This window comes from Grus americana, chromosome 13 (assembly GCF_028858705.1).
Source record: "Grus americana isolate bGruAme1 chromosome 13, bGruAme1.mat, whole genome shotgun sequence".
NCBI lineage: Eukaryota > Metazoa > Chordata > Aves > Gruiformes > Gruidae > Grus > Grus americana.
In genome coordinates this window covers 21,300,993-21,317,022 of record NC_072864.1, presented here as the reverse complement: position 1 = coordinate 21,317,022, position 16,030 = coordinate 21,300,993, and the positions used below count along the sequence as shown (strand labels likewise).

The 16,030-nt window shown below is 44.6% G+C and overlaps 1 protein-coding gene and 1 non-coding gene across 2 annotated transcripts in view; both read right to left on the bottom strand.

Moving 5' to 3' along the window:
• The window catches only part of SF3B3 (splicing factor 3b subunit 3), a 29,232-nt gene extending 13,304 nt beyond the window's left edge, over positions 1 to 15,928 (bottom strand). Inside the window, exons 1-14 of the mRNA XM_054840404.1 lie at positions 15,790 to 15,928; positions 14,902 to 15,014; positions 14,143 to 14,469; positions 12,797 to 12,969; positions 12,280 to 12,421; positions 11,108 to 11,220; positions 10,186 to 10,323; positions 9,051 to 9,154; positions 7,688 to 7,853; positions 7,096 to 7,191; positions 6,499 to 6,571; positions 992 to 1,143; positions 695 to 850; positions 121 to 276 (exon numbers count right to left, since the gene is read on the bottom strand). Coding sequence (XP_054696379.1) covers positions 121 to 276; positions 695 to 850; positions 992 to 1,143; positions 6,499 to 6,571; positions 7,096 to 7,191; positions 7,688 to 7,853; positions 9,051 to 9,154; positions 10,186 to 10,323; positions 11,108 to 11,220; positions 12,280 to 12,421; positions 12,797 to 12,969; positions 14,143 to 14,469; positions 14,902 to 14,971 — 1,866 coding nt within the window. The 5' untranslated portion in view covers positions 14,972 to 15,014; positions 15,790 to 15,928. The remainder of the gene's footprint in view (positions 1 to 120; positions 277 to 694; positions 851 to 991; positions 1,144 to 6,498; positions 6,572 to 7,095; positions 7,192 to 7,687; positions 7,854 to 9,050; positions 9,155 to 10,185; positions 10,324 to 11,107; positions 11,221 to 12,279; positions 12,422 to 12,796; positions 12,970 to 14,142; positions 14,470 to 14,901; positions 15,015 to 15,789) is intronic.
• LOC129212512 (small nucleolar RNA SNORD111) lies at positions 13,727 to 13,808 on the bottom strand. The gene has a single exon (XR_008579193.1). It is a non-coding gene; the product is annotated as a small nucleolar RNA SNORD111 (small nucleolar RNA).
• Positions 15,929 to 16,030: the final 102 nt, after the last annotated feature.

The window sequence follows — 16,030 nt, the reverse complement described above, 5'->3', positions numbered from 1 at the left end:
TCCTTCCTGGTCATCCACATGAATGTGGAAAGACAGCTTGGATGGAAACAGCACACCTCTGGAGTACCCTTCTGCACATTTCAAGCCAATGGAAGAGGCAGAAACAGCACGGCTACTTACCGAAGGGTCAAGGGAAATAATTCTGACAGTGTTGTCCACCAGCCCAACAGCAAGGAACCGGGAGCGCTGCTCCCCAGGGGGAACATTGGCCAAGCTCATGCAAACGACGTCAGCTGACATCTCCTTTCTCTCCGTGTATTCATTCAGCTGTCCTGACTGAGACAGAAAAACGCAGGAGACTTATTAAGTAGCCAATGGGGCAAACCTGCAAACTGTCTCTCTGCACCTTCTCACTTTTTTTTTTTTTATTTCTTTAAAGACGGTGCTTTAGATCTTTTGTATTTTTTAAAGCATTTCTTTACAGCCTTATTTCAGTTAAAATTGGAAGAACTGGAATAGCAATAGGATAAGTACACAATTCTCAGCCTCCATTATGAACTTTAGAGACATGAAATAGCCATTAAATCATCTCAGACAGACACAGCTCAGATATGCGAGGCTTTGATCTATCTTTTCTAGAAAGATGCTTCACTACAGAATCCTTTTCTGCAGGTCTGATCAAGGATCAATCCGTGTCATGGCCCCATACTCTGCCTTGCTCTTCCAAACTCATTCATAACATTAACACACGTACCGGGTCCATCTCAAAGTAAACCAGTTCTCCTCCAGTCAGTGCTATCACTACTTGTCTCTGGTTCACAGCACATTTTACAATTGTTTTCTTCCCTGGTGTCTTCCATTCATTTACTCTCTTATCTGCTCGGATGTGCCGGATCCCATCTGGATAAACCTGAAGGGAAAAAAACGTCACATCAATTCTGTATTTACCATCCCTTCACAACTCCCATCCCACTGGCGATTCTGATACAGAAAAAGCCAAAGCAGAGAGTGGCAGATGTAAGCAGACATGTCAGAAGCAGCTTTCCATTACCTGTACCAAAGCATCATCACCCAGAAGAGAGCAGGACAAGGTGGGTGTAGTACCCAGGAATCCAGAGTCAGTCACTTCTTCTACAGTCTCTCCAATAGACAGCACCAGTGTGGCATTTACGAAGGACACAATGATATAGGCATCAAATTCATCTGGTCAAGGGAGACAGGGAAAAATTGGTGCTGATTAAATAAATGCAAGGCTTCCCAACAAAGTTAGCAGTCTGACAGCTGTCTAGTGGTTACTCTTCAGCAGAATTCCTGTGATAATTACATCTGCTGGCAGTATTGTGCAAGTTCGTTCTAGGACACACTGTCCAAAAGCCAGCCACTCCTAGACTCCAAACAATGGAAGATTGAGCCAGGGATCAAATGATGATCCAGATACAGAGTCAATTCACGATAGTCTGGATTCTGGCAAGCAAGACTCCTGCCTACTTTTTTCAAAGACAGCACAAGGTCTAGGAGCCTTTCAGACACTTGCCCCACCTCACATGAGGAGCTGAACCCAGATTTAACACCCCATGAAGTCAAACGAAATAATCTGAACACATGGAACCCATCTGCAGAAACCACACCACAGATGCTGCAAACCGGAGGTCACAGGACCACATCTCTATCTCATATCCACATAATAAAAGGCTGCAGAGAACGATTAGGGTGCGTTGCAGCAGAGGAACTCGGAGTTAGCCTGCTCTACCCTCAGCCATAAGCTCAGCTAGCTCACATTGACATAGCCACCCGTACAGTCTCCTGGGATGAGAAACACTGAACTTTACTTCTACTGGAATAAGTGAATCTATTGCAACTATTATCTCCAGTACTGGCTTCTCCAAAGGGGGAAGTGGAAGAGGTAAGCTCATCAAAATAGTCTTTAGAACTCATTTGGAAATAGGGAAACTTTGTAGGAAACAAGGATAGTAGGACTGGGTAAAGGGAACGCCCCGGTTTACCGCTGTTCATTTTCATTCTGCAGAAAGTGATAGGCATTAAAGAGGGGGACAGCAGAGTCTCATTAAAACAGAGTAACAGCAGCAACAGAAACAATGAAGTCTGTTGGGAAATGGAGCCAGGCGCCTCAGCAGAGAAATAAGATTGCCTCAGAGAAGTAACTCAATTTCTGCTGCTCATGTCATGCAAGTGCTATTTCTTAAAAAGGAGAAATTCCCCATTTTAACCCAACTCAACCCAAAGCTCAGGCTTATGCACCACAGCACAAGACAATTATCAGAGGTGAGGGTGTAAGAGCTGTCACCGTTTTGGCCCTTGAGCAGAGTTTCTCCATAATTTGCAAATGTGAGAGATATGGAGAAGTGGCTAATGACTCTCCAAGTAGAGAAAGAAAACAGAGAACTCTCACTAGGATGAATACAGGATGCCAGCAAATACCATGCAACAGCTTAAAGAAAGTGAACCAGGTTAACCGAAACAAATGCTTCAGGAACTGATCCTTTTCTTATCCACCCTGTTTAGAGGGAGGCATTGCCAAACCTGCTGCGTCACGTTTATAACAGAAAGTTCTTACATACAGCTGAAAATATGCAAGTGAAAAAACCCAGCATTTTTCTCTCCAACATCTGGTATACAGACCACAGCTCTGATCAAACTGAAGATCTTTGTATAATTAAAGCAATTCCAACAGTGGTCTGTGGCATAAACTCCATCATTAAGCGGTCACAGCCTATAACCTCCAACATGTTCCTGAACCCCACAAACAGGAGCGGGTCCACGTGGGGAAATGAGAAAACAACTGAACCTGCACACAGAAACCGATTAGTAACGCCAACTATTTAAGCACTTGGCTTAACAGAATTTCTCTAACATTAACAGCAGATGGTTAAGAGTTCAGTAAGATGTACACCACTATACACCGGTTATTTCTACACTAAATAGCAGCTTCTCCTACAAACTTGCACGATTTTTTCAACGTCAAAAGTCTACAAAAATTCCTCAATCACTTTCAACAGAGTTCTTAGCGGTTCGCAGGCTAAACATTTAATTCATAACTATCCTGTAGACAGGATGTTCTAAAAATTCTATTTTGGAGACCATCGTTGCTTTCCAAACTTCTTGAGAGCTGCTGCTTTCCTCCCTGGGGGCTGTCATTCTCATGATAAACCACCATGTCCCAGCTGGAGGCTTAACCATGTGATTTGGAGCAGGACAAAGAACTCCCATTTGAAAGCAAAACAGATTCCCTTAGTCCTACTCTAAATGAAAACTCATTCCTACCTCTTAATACTTTTTAGCTCTTTCTTTTCACTGGCTTACAGTTATATTAGAGCGTGCCTTTAAGTCTGTGTCAATAGTAGCGACAAGTGCGCTTTTGCTTGAAGTCCAGTAGTGTTGCTTAATGCCTCTCTGCTGGAGCTTTTGAAATAAAGGGTTTGAATTACCAGAATGAAATCAGTGAATAAGATGCATTCACCTAGAATCAAACAATACAATTTTGGTTTAGAAAATATAGCAGCCCAGCTGAAATTAAGAGGACTAAATCCCCGAGGCACACTGAGAAGTATTCTCAGTTAGAAAAAGAAGAGATCTATAGATTTTAATATGAAAAGATATCTACTCAGCTCTGCACAATCCCAAGCATAACATCAGGCTGCCCAGAGTTTTGAACAGACATTATTTTGTATGCAGATGCAAGGCTTTAGAGATGCTTATTACTGTTCTAATTGCTCCAGTTAGCTCCTTTCAGCAAGTAATAGAGACATTTTAATGACTCTGAAGAACCACAGCTGGACTCACTCTCCTGTGCCTTCATTACAAGTTTTCTGCAGCTTCATGCACACGTCACGACCAGTTATGAAAACACTACATTTCAGCCCACGAACTCTATACTACTGTCCTTTTCATTATTTGTCACAGATTCAGTTTGAGTTAGTCCATGAGAATTCCACTCCTATATGTCAGTCCACGTCTGAGATGGTTTTTTCACACTCTGCAGCATCTGAATTTGCACCGATACAAACGCAGTCACCACTAGCTCAGAGGCGTTCAGTGAACAAAGTGACGAGTAGCGACAAAATTCAGAATTATTCTCACTTAAACGGTACTGATGGGATGACAGCACATTTCCCTGGGCTTCTGTTTACTACTGCATGGAGACTCCACAGCTGTGACTCACTGCACATTGCTCTTCATGCAAGAGTGCCGGGTAGGGAATGCAGACTCATGTCTATCTCCACAGCAAAGCACGCAGCCATCTAGCTCCCCAGACCTCTATATTTAACTGCAAGAGAGGGTTTGGTCCAAATCCCATCCACTCCTGTCTGATGGGCAGACACATCCCATAACCACAGGGCATTCCCATGCCAGCAATACCTACAAGTGCTTCAAGCACACTCCATTTTCTCTTGGAGGCCTGTACAAAGCAGCTGGGAGCCAATCCTCAGTCTAGAAGGGAGCTGAAAACACCCCTGAAATGCACACTTCTGATTTCAGCAAGAACTGACCGTTCTGCAGATGCGCAGTTGATTATTTTGTTCCCCAAAGACTGTAGGATGGGAGTTGCCTTCTACTCCTCAGCTACTGAACTACAAAGGCAACAATCTCCAACTACACAACAGCTTCTGGAATTCATTTACTGAAAAGCTTAGCACAAAAGTAGCCCCATGATTTTGGGATTCGCTGCGGTTAACCTGTGGGACAGTACAGTAGCCCCTAGCAGTAGGTACACACCTGTGGTGATCAGCACCTCCACCACCAGTCACCTGTGGAAGAAAAAAAGAGGCTTGGTATTGGTAGTGTGTATCACCACGTACCAGCCAAGGTTAGTATTTGCTTTGAAAGCCGCAAACCTGTACGTGTTTTACAGAGGCCTTGCAGCACGCGCACACTGGGGCATCAAGGCAGAGCCAGGCGGCCCGACACTGCAAACTGAACACTCAAAAAAAACCTTGGGCAGTTTCAAGATTAGATACATGTTTGAAAAGGTTCTGCAGTCTTCCTGATTAAAACCCACTAAAACCATTTCTGAATTCAAAGAGTGGTAACTTGGGGATCAGTTTCATATAAGGTTTAACTGTATTCAAAAAGTAACACGGTTCACAATAGCTACGGATTCCAGCCTGTCTGAAATAGAGATCTTCAGGCTGGAACCTGGAGAATTTGGAAGAAGGAAAAAAAGAGGCAGTGAGACTGGTCTGTTTCATGTAGGTTAGCAATGGTCCTCCATCTCCTGAAAAGTCAAAGTCACCGTCTGGAACCCCAAGAAAAAAGGTTTTAAAACTGCAAGGTGATGTCAGAAGCCTCCACCTCTCAGAGGGAGTAAATGTTACCGACTCCTTTTCCGGAATGCAGGGGCAAAGGTTCATCTCTAACAAACTGGAATGCCTCTTTAAAGAAAAGCACATATTTTTGATATGAACTGTAGAAATAGTTTCCTTCTGACCCTTTTATTTCTGGGGAGCAGGAAGGCACTTCTTTCTCAAAGCTCCTTCTGTGCTGCTTAGGCAGTACATGAGCCTCAGAACACAGGCACAGGAATTGATGGCAGGTCTCAGATGGCAAGGCAAATCCCACAGCAAGGTTTGAAATTCCCACAGGGTTACTGGCTCCCTGGAAGACACACTACTCTGCTTAAAAACAAGATACCATGTCACCACAGCAGGCTAAGGTCTCTACTGCAACAATCTGGCATTTCTATGTCCAGTGCATAAACCCACAGTAAGTCTTTGCGAGATTTATACAAAGCACTGCCTCAGAAATAATCACAGACACTGTCCATAGCCAGAACAGATTCATTTCAGGATTTTTACATGTTTCTGAAGAACCCTGTCTGATGTCACCCTGAAGAAAAAGGCAGGACATTTCCTCTTTACTTTAGCAAGGCAAACCCATTATTTCGCATCAGGGAAAAAAAAAAAACCAAACCCAAGCCCACAATCCAGTACGTTCTGCCAACTTCAAATCTTGACCTTCCTGGAATCAGCAGCGTCCTATATACTGCTGGGTTTTTGAATAGGAGTGTGTCCTAGCCCAAATAGACTGTTTTCTTTGCAGATATGCATAGAGGGAAGTAATAAAATATAGACACTGTTGCTGATTTATCTGCTTTGTTCACTAATTTGTATCCCACTCTCTCACAAAGAGCTGATTACTGTAGTTGTCAACACGCACATAAAGAATAGCGAATATGCTCCAACAAAAGGCATAATCGTTGCCTGCTGATGTCGGAGCAAGAACTTACGGGAAGTGGGAAAGGATGAGAAGTTCAGCAGCTTCAGGCTGCAAACGTACAGCTGATGCAGCATATTGGGTGATGGATGCAGCTGCAGGCAGGTGCTGCTTTGACAAAGGGAAACGTGACAATTCTAGGGGACCAAAGGGTGGCTTCTAAGTACAAACAGGTGGCTGCCAATTCAATACCTAACTTTTGGGGACAGCACACAACCATCATGCAGCACCTCTCCTATCTCCTTGGACAGAAAAAGAAAAAACCAACAAACAAAATACATCAAAACATATTATCACTTCCCTGTGCTTTAGGAAAATACTGCATACCTTCAACATGTCTCCTCACGGTCCATACAGCATTGGGGTTACCAGGCAGCTCTGAGACGGCCATTTCAGATACCTAAGAGTAAACAGGAAGAAGGTTCTTTTGCAAACAGATGTTTAGACTTAGTACAGCAAGTCACCAAACCGTCAGCAGTTTTTAAAGCTTTCCCGTAACTCGGCAGGAAAGCTAGTAATTCCCAATCTTGATGCTCTCTCCCCATGCCAGATGTGCTGCAGGGTAGACTGCATTCAGCAATGATATGGCAACAGTAGAGCTCTGGATGATTAGCTTTAAAACAAGATCACCAGCCCCCAGAAAAGAGAACAGCAGCAGCTGGCAGAGACACTGGCAATGTTCCAACTCAATACACTCAAGTATTAGAAGAGACAAAATGCAGGTGGTTGGAGTTGACTAACAAAAAGTGTTTGAGACAGTAAGAGTAAGCGGCACAACCCTTCTATTTCCAAGAAGTAAGCCTGAGGAAGTCGCTCTCCCAACTATGGCAAGAGGAGAATCCATTTCAGCACACCTTAGTTCAAGGACTGTCTCCCACTGTCCCTGCCTCTCAAGCTGTTTTTCTACAGTGCTGGAAGTCTTACCTCAAGTCCATGTCTCAGAACCCTCAGAGACGACCGGGGCCCCCGACCACAAGCCACATACAACTGGGGTGTGTCTTCATTGGCCAAATCCGCTATCTGCATGGAGAAACAGCATCAAACAATACCCACAGGAACAGAAAATAAAACTAAGCTATATATGCCACGCTACTGCTTTAAGAATGGTTTTTTTTTTTTTTTTTGAACACTGAAAACAGTGAAGAGTCATGAAATAATGTCAAGTTTTAACCAAACTCTGCAGAGCAGAGAGCTGGTCTGATGGTCAACAGAGGAGCAGCACAGGTCTGCTGGCTGACACCCTGCATCCAGATACATATTTATCACCACAGGAATCGAAGGCTGCCAGGCTGGGTACCAGTCTTAGGCAGCTGAGAATTTAGCAGACTTGCTTTTCTATCAGCATTTAGTAGAGAGCAGTATTTCTGGAAACCTTTGGATAATGTAGCTTTGGTGACCCTGCTTACACACAAATGCTCCGCAGAAAGGCAAAGAAAAAATGACACACCTATGATCAATTCCTCTGTAAATGAGAAAGACTTATGTGGTGAACGGGAGCTTGCTGATGGCCACATACCTGACAACACAGAATAGGAGACAAACTGTCCAACTCATCCACCAGCACCAGGTTCTTGAGAGGTCGTGGCTGAAAAAAGAATGTGTCTCCTTCCTCAAGAGGCATGGCAGAAGAAAACTCTGGCTCCTCATCATCGTCACCCAGGTGAGCTATCTGGTACAGGTAACTTGAGAGAGAAAGCAAGAGCAACAGCATGTTCAGTGCAAAGCTCATGTAGCCTTCTCCAAGTAAGGCGTAGCCAGATATTCAGGCAGCAGGGAGGAGAGAAATCCTTCCCTACATCAAGGCTAAATTTTAATAGCTCTATAAGGATTGTCTTCCTACTGACAAAATGTTTAAAGGGAATCAGAGGCTTGCAAAACCAAACCAAACCACCACAAAAAAAAGCCCAAAACCACAACCTCCCCCCTCCAAACCTTCTCATTTGTAGCTGTCACTGGCAAGGTATCTCAGAGTTTCAGTGTCTTCTCTGTTTACCCTTGAGCCCTTCGGATATTCTTGTGTTAGAGCCAAAGCATCAGCTGGCAACCGAGGCCAAGAGCAAGGCCAATGGCTAAGACTGCAACTCCACACTTATCTATTTTATTGGAATACTCGCATCTCGCTAATTTTTAACCGCATTCCCTATTCCATTTTATGAGCCTAAATATCACAACAGTCAACTTAAACTTCAGAGGAAAATAGGTAAGACCAGAAAGATTAGACTGATTAACTTCCTGGTTTTAATAAAGCTCAAATGAATATGGCTTCCTCAGAAGCTTGGATTATACAATTCAGATTAACTCTAGTAATCTGGCTGGAGCTCCCTCAGGTGGCTGACTGCAGATGCAGTCAGAAAAAAAGTATTAATCTCCATCCTTGTGAATCCCGCGCTTAGACACTGCTAAACCATCTTCAAAGGTGTGCAAAGTCTTCTTTGAGTCTTCAGAATATTCTAGAACCCCAAACATGAATTGAGAAAGCCCTCAAGTATACATCTATTAAAGAAAGGACCACAGTTACTGATAACAAACCCTATCTACTTCTGAATGGGCCGTAACACACAATGAAAACCAATCAAACTAATTAAAAGATAATTCATCTGGACACATGATGGACTCTATATGAAGTGCAAGCACTCAACTCTTCCAAAACCTACTGCAACAGCACGCAATCTTTTGTTCTCTGCACTATAATATCTAATCTGGGTTCAAACAACAAGAACATTACCTCATTCAGTCATAGTCTAAACCAATTGTTCTGCTCAAGCCACGTGAACAGACAGAGGTGTTGTCTTTATGTTAAGTTCAAGGGTCAGTTTGCAGTCCTGAACAGAAACAATCTGTTTCAGGGGAAAAACGCTGACATAAAATTGTTTACTCACTGGTTTCCAAATTCAGATGCCACAAAGAGAAACCCCGTCTTCAGCACACACATGGCGGCAGCGACAGGAACAGTGTCAAAGTACTTCAGTCGAATCTCTGTTACCTGAAAGCGGAGGAAGACGTGACTGTACTAGCAAAGGACTAGAGCTGTACATGTGTGATTCAATAATAAAATAAAAAAAAAAAAAAAAAAAAAAGAAAAGCTGCCAAGAACGGAAGCAAGAGAACAGGCCAGGCATAACCACATCAGTAGTTTGGGACAGCAGGTTATAAATCACAAAATCCAGCAGACTATTTCAAACATACAAGTCAGACTGCCGCTTTTATTCTAAGACTTTCCGGCTTTGGTAACACTGAGTCAGTTTGGAAAAAACCAGCTGCAAAAATAGCAAGCTGTCTAACAAGAAAGAAGGAATTTGCTTCACTGAACACCAGCCACCCCCCAACATGCAAACAATTAACTGTTCTGAGCAAATTTCAACATTTGATATAGTCATAACCTTGGTGAAACATCCAAGAACAATCTTAAGCCACTTAAAGATGCTACACAATCATCCTTTCTACCAAATTTGACATATTTAGATGAAGGAGGAACTAACATCCAACATTTACTCAAAAAATGTAACTGATTCACTGCAGCAGAGATCTTTCCAATGCAAAATACTAGGACAAGCAGCAGCAAGCCAGTTCAAACTTGTTATTTCAACTCACAGACCAGCTGCACCAAGCTAGCCACCTCGATTTGCAAAAACATTGATTGTAGCATGTAAACATTCAATTAAGACATGAAACAAGAGAGCATCTACTGTGATCAAGAGAAACTAAGTTCCCCAGAATTAGTTTCTGGAAAACCCTCTAGCAGGTTCACGGACCACACTTCATGTCTTTTGAAGAAAGGACTGCCTGCAGAATACTTAAAATATGCCCAAGTGGACTCTGCAGTATAAGTCTCACAGGATTTCACAAACTTTGTGCTGCATCTCTATGAGTAAACACCAATTACAACCGTGGGTATAACTGTATTACAAATCATGCAGAAGACAGGCCATCACACAGCTAAACCTAGAGAATCAGGTAAAATAACTGAGGACTCTTCTCAACGACTGCTTTTGTTGTTCTTCACGTGATGCTTACCATGTCTTCATCAGTCTCCAGAGTAATTTTGAAGATGTCTCCCTGCTCTGTCTGGGCCAGGAAGAAGAACATGGACTTGGTCTTGTGTGTAGCAGAGCAGACAAAAATCATACCTCTCTCTGGGTCATCCAAATCATTCTGTTAAGAAAGCAAGCAGAGGTCATTGGTGGGAAAGAATTACCCAGCAAGCGCAGATGTGATTTCACTGCCTGAAGTATTTCCATTTCATAGGTGCCTTAAGAGCTGCTAGTATGTGAGGAAGCTTTCAACACAAAGCACATCCCCTCCATTACACCCGTCGTTACCCTCGGTACATCTCTGCCCCAGATGGAATTACATTTCTAAGACATCGTGCCTAAGCATCCCCCCTCCTATCTTTTTGCCCTCCTGCCTGGAAAACTCTCTCACATATCAAAGCCAGACCCAGAGGAAAGGGCTGCAATCCACATACGGCTGTTTTTTAGCACCTGAACCTTGGCAGGTGTTCAAAGCACAACAAGGTGTGTCAAATCACACAACAATTTGCAATAGCAAAGGAGGAGGAAGCAACCTTAGATGTAACAGAGCGGCTGTCGAATTCACTTGCATACAGGATGTCAACCATGGCTCACCATCTCGAGCAATCCTATCTTACACTGACAGCTCTGCCACCGTGGTGCCCGATCAGAGTTTTTGGAGGATCTCCAGCATAAATCTCAGAGAAGAGACATGAACCAAACTCATCACTTCAGGCTACACCCACCCCGTCTTCCCTCACAATACTACATGCAGCCAGGAAGGTAGATGATGGGTCAACAGACTTTTAACTGATTTTTTCGTTATTGTAAAACCTTTAACCTCAAAAGGCAAATACCAAGCGTTTGTTTAGCACTGACAAAGATAATCTTAAAAAAAAAAAGGGTAGAAATCCCAAAATTCTCACCCGTCTCCTGGGAATTGGGCATCTGATATCAGGCTGGTCACCAAAGTTTTTGTAAGTAATATAGTTTTCAGAACAGATCAGCACCCCGCTAGGCCCATCAGAACCACCAGGAACTGAAACACAAAAAAGAAAATTATGAGAAAAGCCCTTACCACAGATCTGACTGGCTGCCTGCAGAACATTTATTTTGGTTTTCTTTAAAGCAACATAGTTTCCAGCGCTATCAGCCTACACAAAAGACTGAGCGCAGCTGCCTGTGTCAGCATTAGAACAGGGCAGATGGAACTAGGGGACCGGGAAGGAGAAAAAGGAAGGATGCAGCTTCAGACAAATTGCTTGTATTTTATCCTTCCTGGCTTATTCTTGTCTAGAAAGCCACGACATGCCCAAAATACCACACTAGCAACCTGTCAGTTAAACACAACCCTTGGGTTACTGGCATGTTTGCTTGCTGTCAAAAAAAATCCACCAGATGGTTTTCTGACATACCTTTCATTTTTAGAGTATGGGGTTTTTTTAAAATGCTTCTATTGAGATTCCAACATAACAAAAGATATCATCAAAAAAGCAGCTGCGGTCAGATCCAGCCCAATATTTGGTGTCTGACAGCTGCCTACAGAAGATGCAACAAGCAGCATACAAGGATGCTGTCCTAGCTTAACTTCCTTTGCGCTCAGAAAGGAATCTGCAGCAGTTCAGCTGTTTCCCAGGTCAAAGGTGTTGGGTTGGCTTTGCATCCAATTCTGGTATGTGGGTTTTTAAGTCCATGGATTCCTCTACTGCCTTATGAATGCAAATTAGCTGCTGGAATCCTGTGCAAGAGAGTACAACAGCACCTATGCATTACCTAAAAATACAGGCTTTTGCATCTGCTACCAGCTAATTTCAGTTAGTATCTCCTAGCTTCGGAACCCAGAGAATATCCAGAACACATCTAAAAGGAGAGAGATGAGGAGCACTTTCAAACCGCAGCTGTGTCTATCAATTCTTGCACATTTCCATGTGTGAACCACTGCTCATTAATTGACTCCAAGGTCAATTAATTTACACTAATGGCTCAGACTACCATCAAAACAACTCCTAAGATGTAAAGCTTATTGATTCTGTTTCCCTGGGGAATGGGAACTAAGTAGATCCATGGGAAAATGACTTAGCGGCCAGGTGGACAGTACCTGTTATAAGGAAGTTGCCGTGCTCTTCCAAGGGCTCGCTGTATTTCCTGACAACATGGTTCAAACCCAAGTCCAGTTCATAAAACGTCAAGGTCTGTTGTGTGTTGGCTGCTGCTTCTCCTGTTGGATCATTGTCTGCTTCCTAAAACAGAACACATGAAGGTGTCTTTCAAGAAAGGTATTAAAGGAGCAAAGCTGACGCATGGAGGAACAGTACTGAATAACTTCAGAATGAAGTCCAAAAGAAGACTTGCTGGAAAATGCACAAAAAAGGGTTCAGATGAAGAAAATATGCATGTTCGCAGTTGAAAAGCAGTATTTTAGGAAGAATCACCAAGACAGAAGGGACCTGCCTATTCTGACTGAAGGCAAGACAAAAAGCAAGTAAGCTCGCAACACATGAAAACGTCTCTAACAGCAAAAGCAGCCAACATTCCTCACCTCCACAGACAAATTAAGAACAGAAGAGGAACGACAAAGGTCAAAAGACAGCAAAGGGAGATCAAGTTCTTCTAACCTCATAATCCATTTCCAGACAAGCAAACATCGGGTTTTCAAATCCCACATCAACTCCCACCACGTGGTAGACCAAGGTATTGGCCTTGTGGGCTTCCAGCGGGGAGGAGATGGTGAGACGAGCAGCCGCATCTCTGTTCAAGATATATACCAGCTTCTGTTTTTCAATAGCACCTGCAAGGACAGAAGAACAGCACCTGAAGCACGTCGCCCGATGACAAAATCTGATCATACCTGCAGTCCAATATCGATATATAACTCAGCAAGAGAATGTCAGCATTATTTCAGCTGAAGTTCACCACTGGTATGTATCCCTGTGCCACCAATTAACATTGCATGTCTCATTTTAAATGTTTCAAGCTACAAGCACGAATGAGAACTCCAGCTCTTTAAGGCTAAAGACTGAACCTTTGAGCTACGCTCATCTAGCCCAATATTCAATCTACAATGGCTACAGGCAGATCTACTCAGTCATTCCACCAGATGAGAGATGACAGACTGCAGGGAAGGAAAAACAAACTGAAAGAAGCAGCCAGATGTTCCACCATTTAAAGCCATTTGGAAAGATGACCTTTCCTCAGAAATATTTTAACTGAAAAAATGTATTCTCGCCTGGTACAGAGCACCCACAACATAACAACACACCTACCACCCTTAAGTATCAACGTGAACGGTACAACTGCGACTGCGCTGCCTTCTCATCCATGAAAACAAGACTTGTTAGAAACAAAACAATATTATTTATTGTTATTCCCACTATCAAGAGGCACTGTTAAACTACCTATCACTGCAAGTCCCCGCTCTCAGCATGCAGGAAAGCAGCATCGCACAAAGCTGGCTCTGGAAAGCTGAGAAAGTTTATGTACCAAGTCACTAAGGCACCTCACTGTAAATGTTATAAAAACATCACCCAAGACTTGTTCTACCTGTGAAGCCTGATCAGAAATGCATCTAGCTGTCTCCACAACAGATCTCAGAGAAGAGACATGAATTCATAACATCATTTCAGGCTCTGGGAGCTGACCCGTTACGCTGCACACCGATGCCTGCAATCCCAACTTCTCTCCCAGACATCACATTTCAGGGCTGTCTGCGCACCGCTAACCAAGCTGGCCTCTTTCCAAATTGTTTTGGCCCAGCGTTAGAATTAATTTGTGTAATTTCATCGGCATCAAGGAACTATTCTGAATGCCCGCATTCTCCTCGACACATCTCATAGCCTGACAAACTGCCTGAGAAGAAACACTTCCAATTATACCTGGCAGAAACTCACTCCAAAACAAAAATCCCCAAGACAGGAGAAAGAAAAAAAATTAAAGGAGAAAATAAGCCAACAGACTGACTTACTGATCATGACGGCACGGCCCTTTGGGTCTACCGCCAAGTACTGGCCTGGAACGATTCTGCGACATCCACTCTTGCCAAAGGTTTCCTGATGAATCTTCTCAAACACGTTCTTCGAGGGCTGGTACTCCAGAATAACAATGCGTCCCGAATCGCTGCCCACGACGATATAGTCTTTGGTCCCACCTGTCAGCCTAAAGGCCATGAGGGACCGAATGACTCCGAACACTTCCACCGTCAGCAGGGTGTGAACCTTCCCTGTGTTGGGATCAGGCCGGAGCAACTCCAGGATCTTGCCCCGGGAAACAACAATTTCTTGTTGTTTGGTTCCTTAAAGAACCCAAAACATGAAGAAGAGTTAGCGACAACAGAGCAGAACATGCAATTTCAAAAAGCACTGTAAGAAAGAAGATAAAACTTTATCACTACTAAATGCCAATCGTAATTACTATAGAAGAATTCAAAGCAAATTATTCACCACATTAGGTGCCACTATTGTTTGAGCATCTTTGAACAGACCAGGAAAGCAGATAAAATACTGAATTAAATCTATAGATAATCAACCCAAACATTTCTTGATCTTTCCATAAATTACAACAGCTCAAGTAATACATTCAAGAGCAAACGATAACATATCAGCAAAAAAACCTGCTACACTGAAGCAGACTAGCTTCAGCAACCCAAGCAAGCAAAAAACTAACACCTTTTTTCCTCTACGACCCAAAAGAGCTCAAGCCAAGATGCACAAAGGGAGGAGATTACCTGAGAAGTTGCCATGGATAGCATAGCTAATGCCAGTGGCACGCTGCAACGTCAGGTTGTAGAGAAACATGTTGGCAACAGGTTTGCTTCACCTTATCCTGACTCCAGCAAGTCTGCAACAAGCAGAACAAAATCATATACTTTGTAGAAACAAAGCCTTCCATAAGGCACAGAGAGAGAATCGCTGCCCTCTTGTTTGCCTGCACATATCACTTCACGTTAGAAGACTGACTGCCACGCAGCTAAAGTTATTTGTTATTTAGCAATACAGCGAGGCAAAAGGCTCCCCCCCAAAATAACCAGGCTGCCGACCATCAGCTGAGCTCCTTGCTGCCGCATGACTGATCAGGACATCCAGCTAATTACTTTTACAGTTTTAATCGTTCAGAAACCAAACAGAGTTAGGGAATCCCTCTAGAGGTGCCCTACGCTGTTACACCTCGCTGGTCTCGCCGCTTCATTTAACACGAGCCAAGCTACCCACAACTGCTTACAGCCAGCGTCTGACTCGATTCCTTTCCCCGGGGCTAAGGCGGGAGGGAACCTCAGCTGCACACAGGCCGCCGCACTCGTTCCGCCGGGTGCCGCAGGCCACAGGCCAGGGGAACGGGCCCTCAGCCGCCCCGAGCCTTGCCGGAGCCCTCGCAGGGCCCGTAGCCCAGCACCGGCCCGAGCTCCCCAAGCCCTGCGGGAAGCAGGGCCGCAGGCTCCGGGAACCGGCCACAGACCGACGCCCGGCCCGGCCGCCCCTCACAGGCCAGGCCCCGAGGGGCCCGCGGCGCTCGAGCCTGCGGCCGCTTCCCCCCCGCCAAAATGGCGGGCCGTACCGCGCCTCCCCAGCCGAGGGGCCGCCACCGGGCGGGCACGGCGCGGCGGGGCCGCCCTTACCGTGCGGATGGAGGCGGATGGCGGCGGATGCTGCTCCTGCCTAGGCGGGCTCGGCGCCGGCCCGCTCCGCCATGAGCCCCGCGCCTGCGCCCTGCCCTCCCGCGCCTCCTCGCAGGGGCTTTCTCCGAGGCCCGGCGCGCGCGAGCCGCTCGTGGAGAGGGCAGGCTGCCCACAGCAGCGCCTGAATGATCACAGAGCGATGGCAGCCGCTCCCCGTACCAAGAGCCTCTAGGAAAAAAAA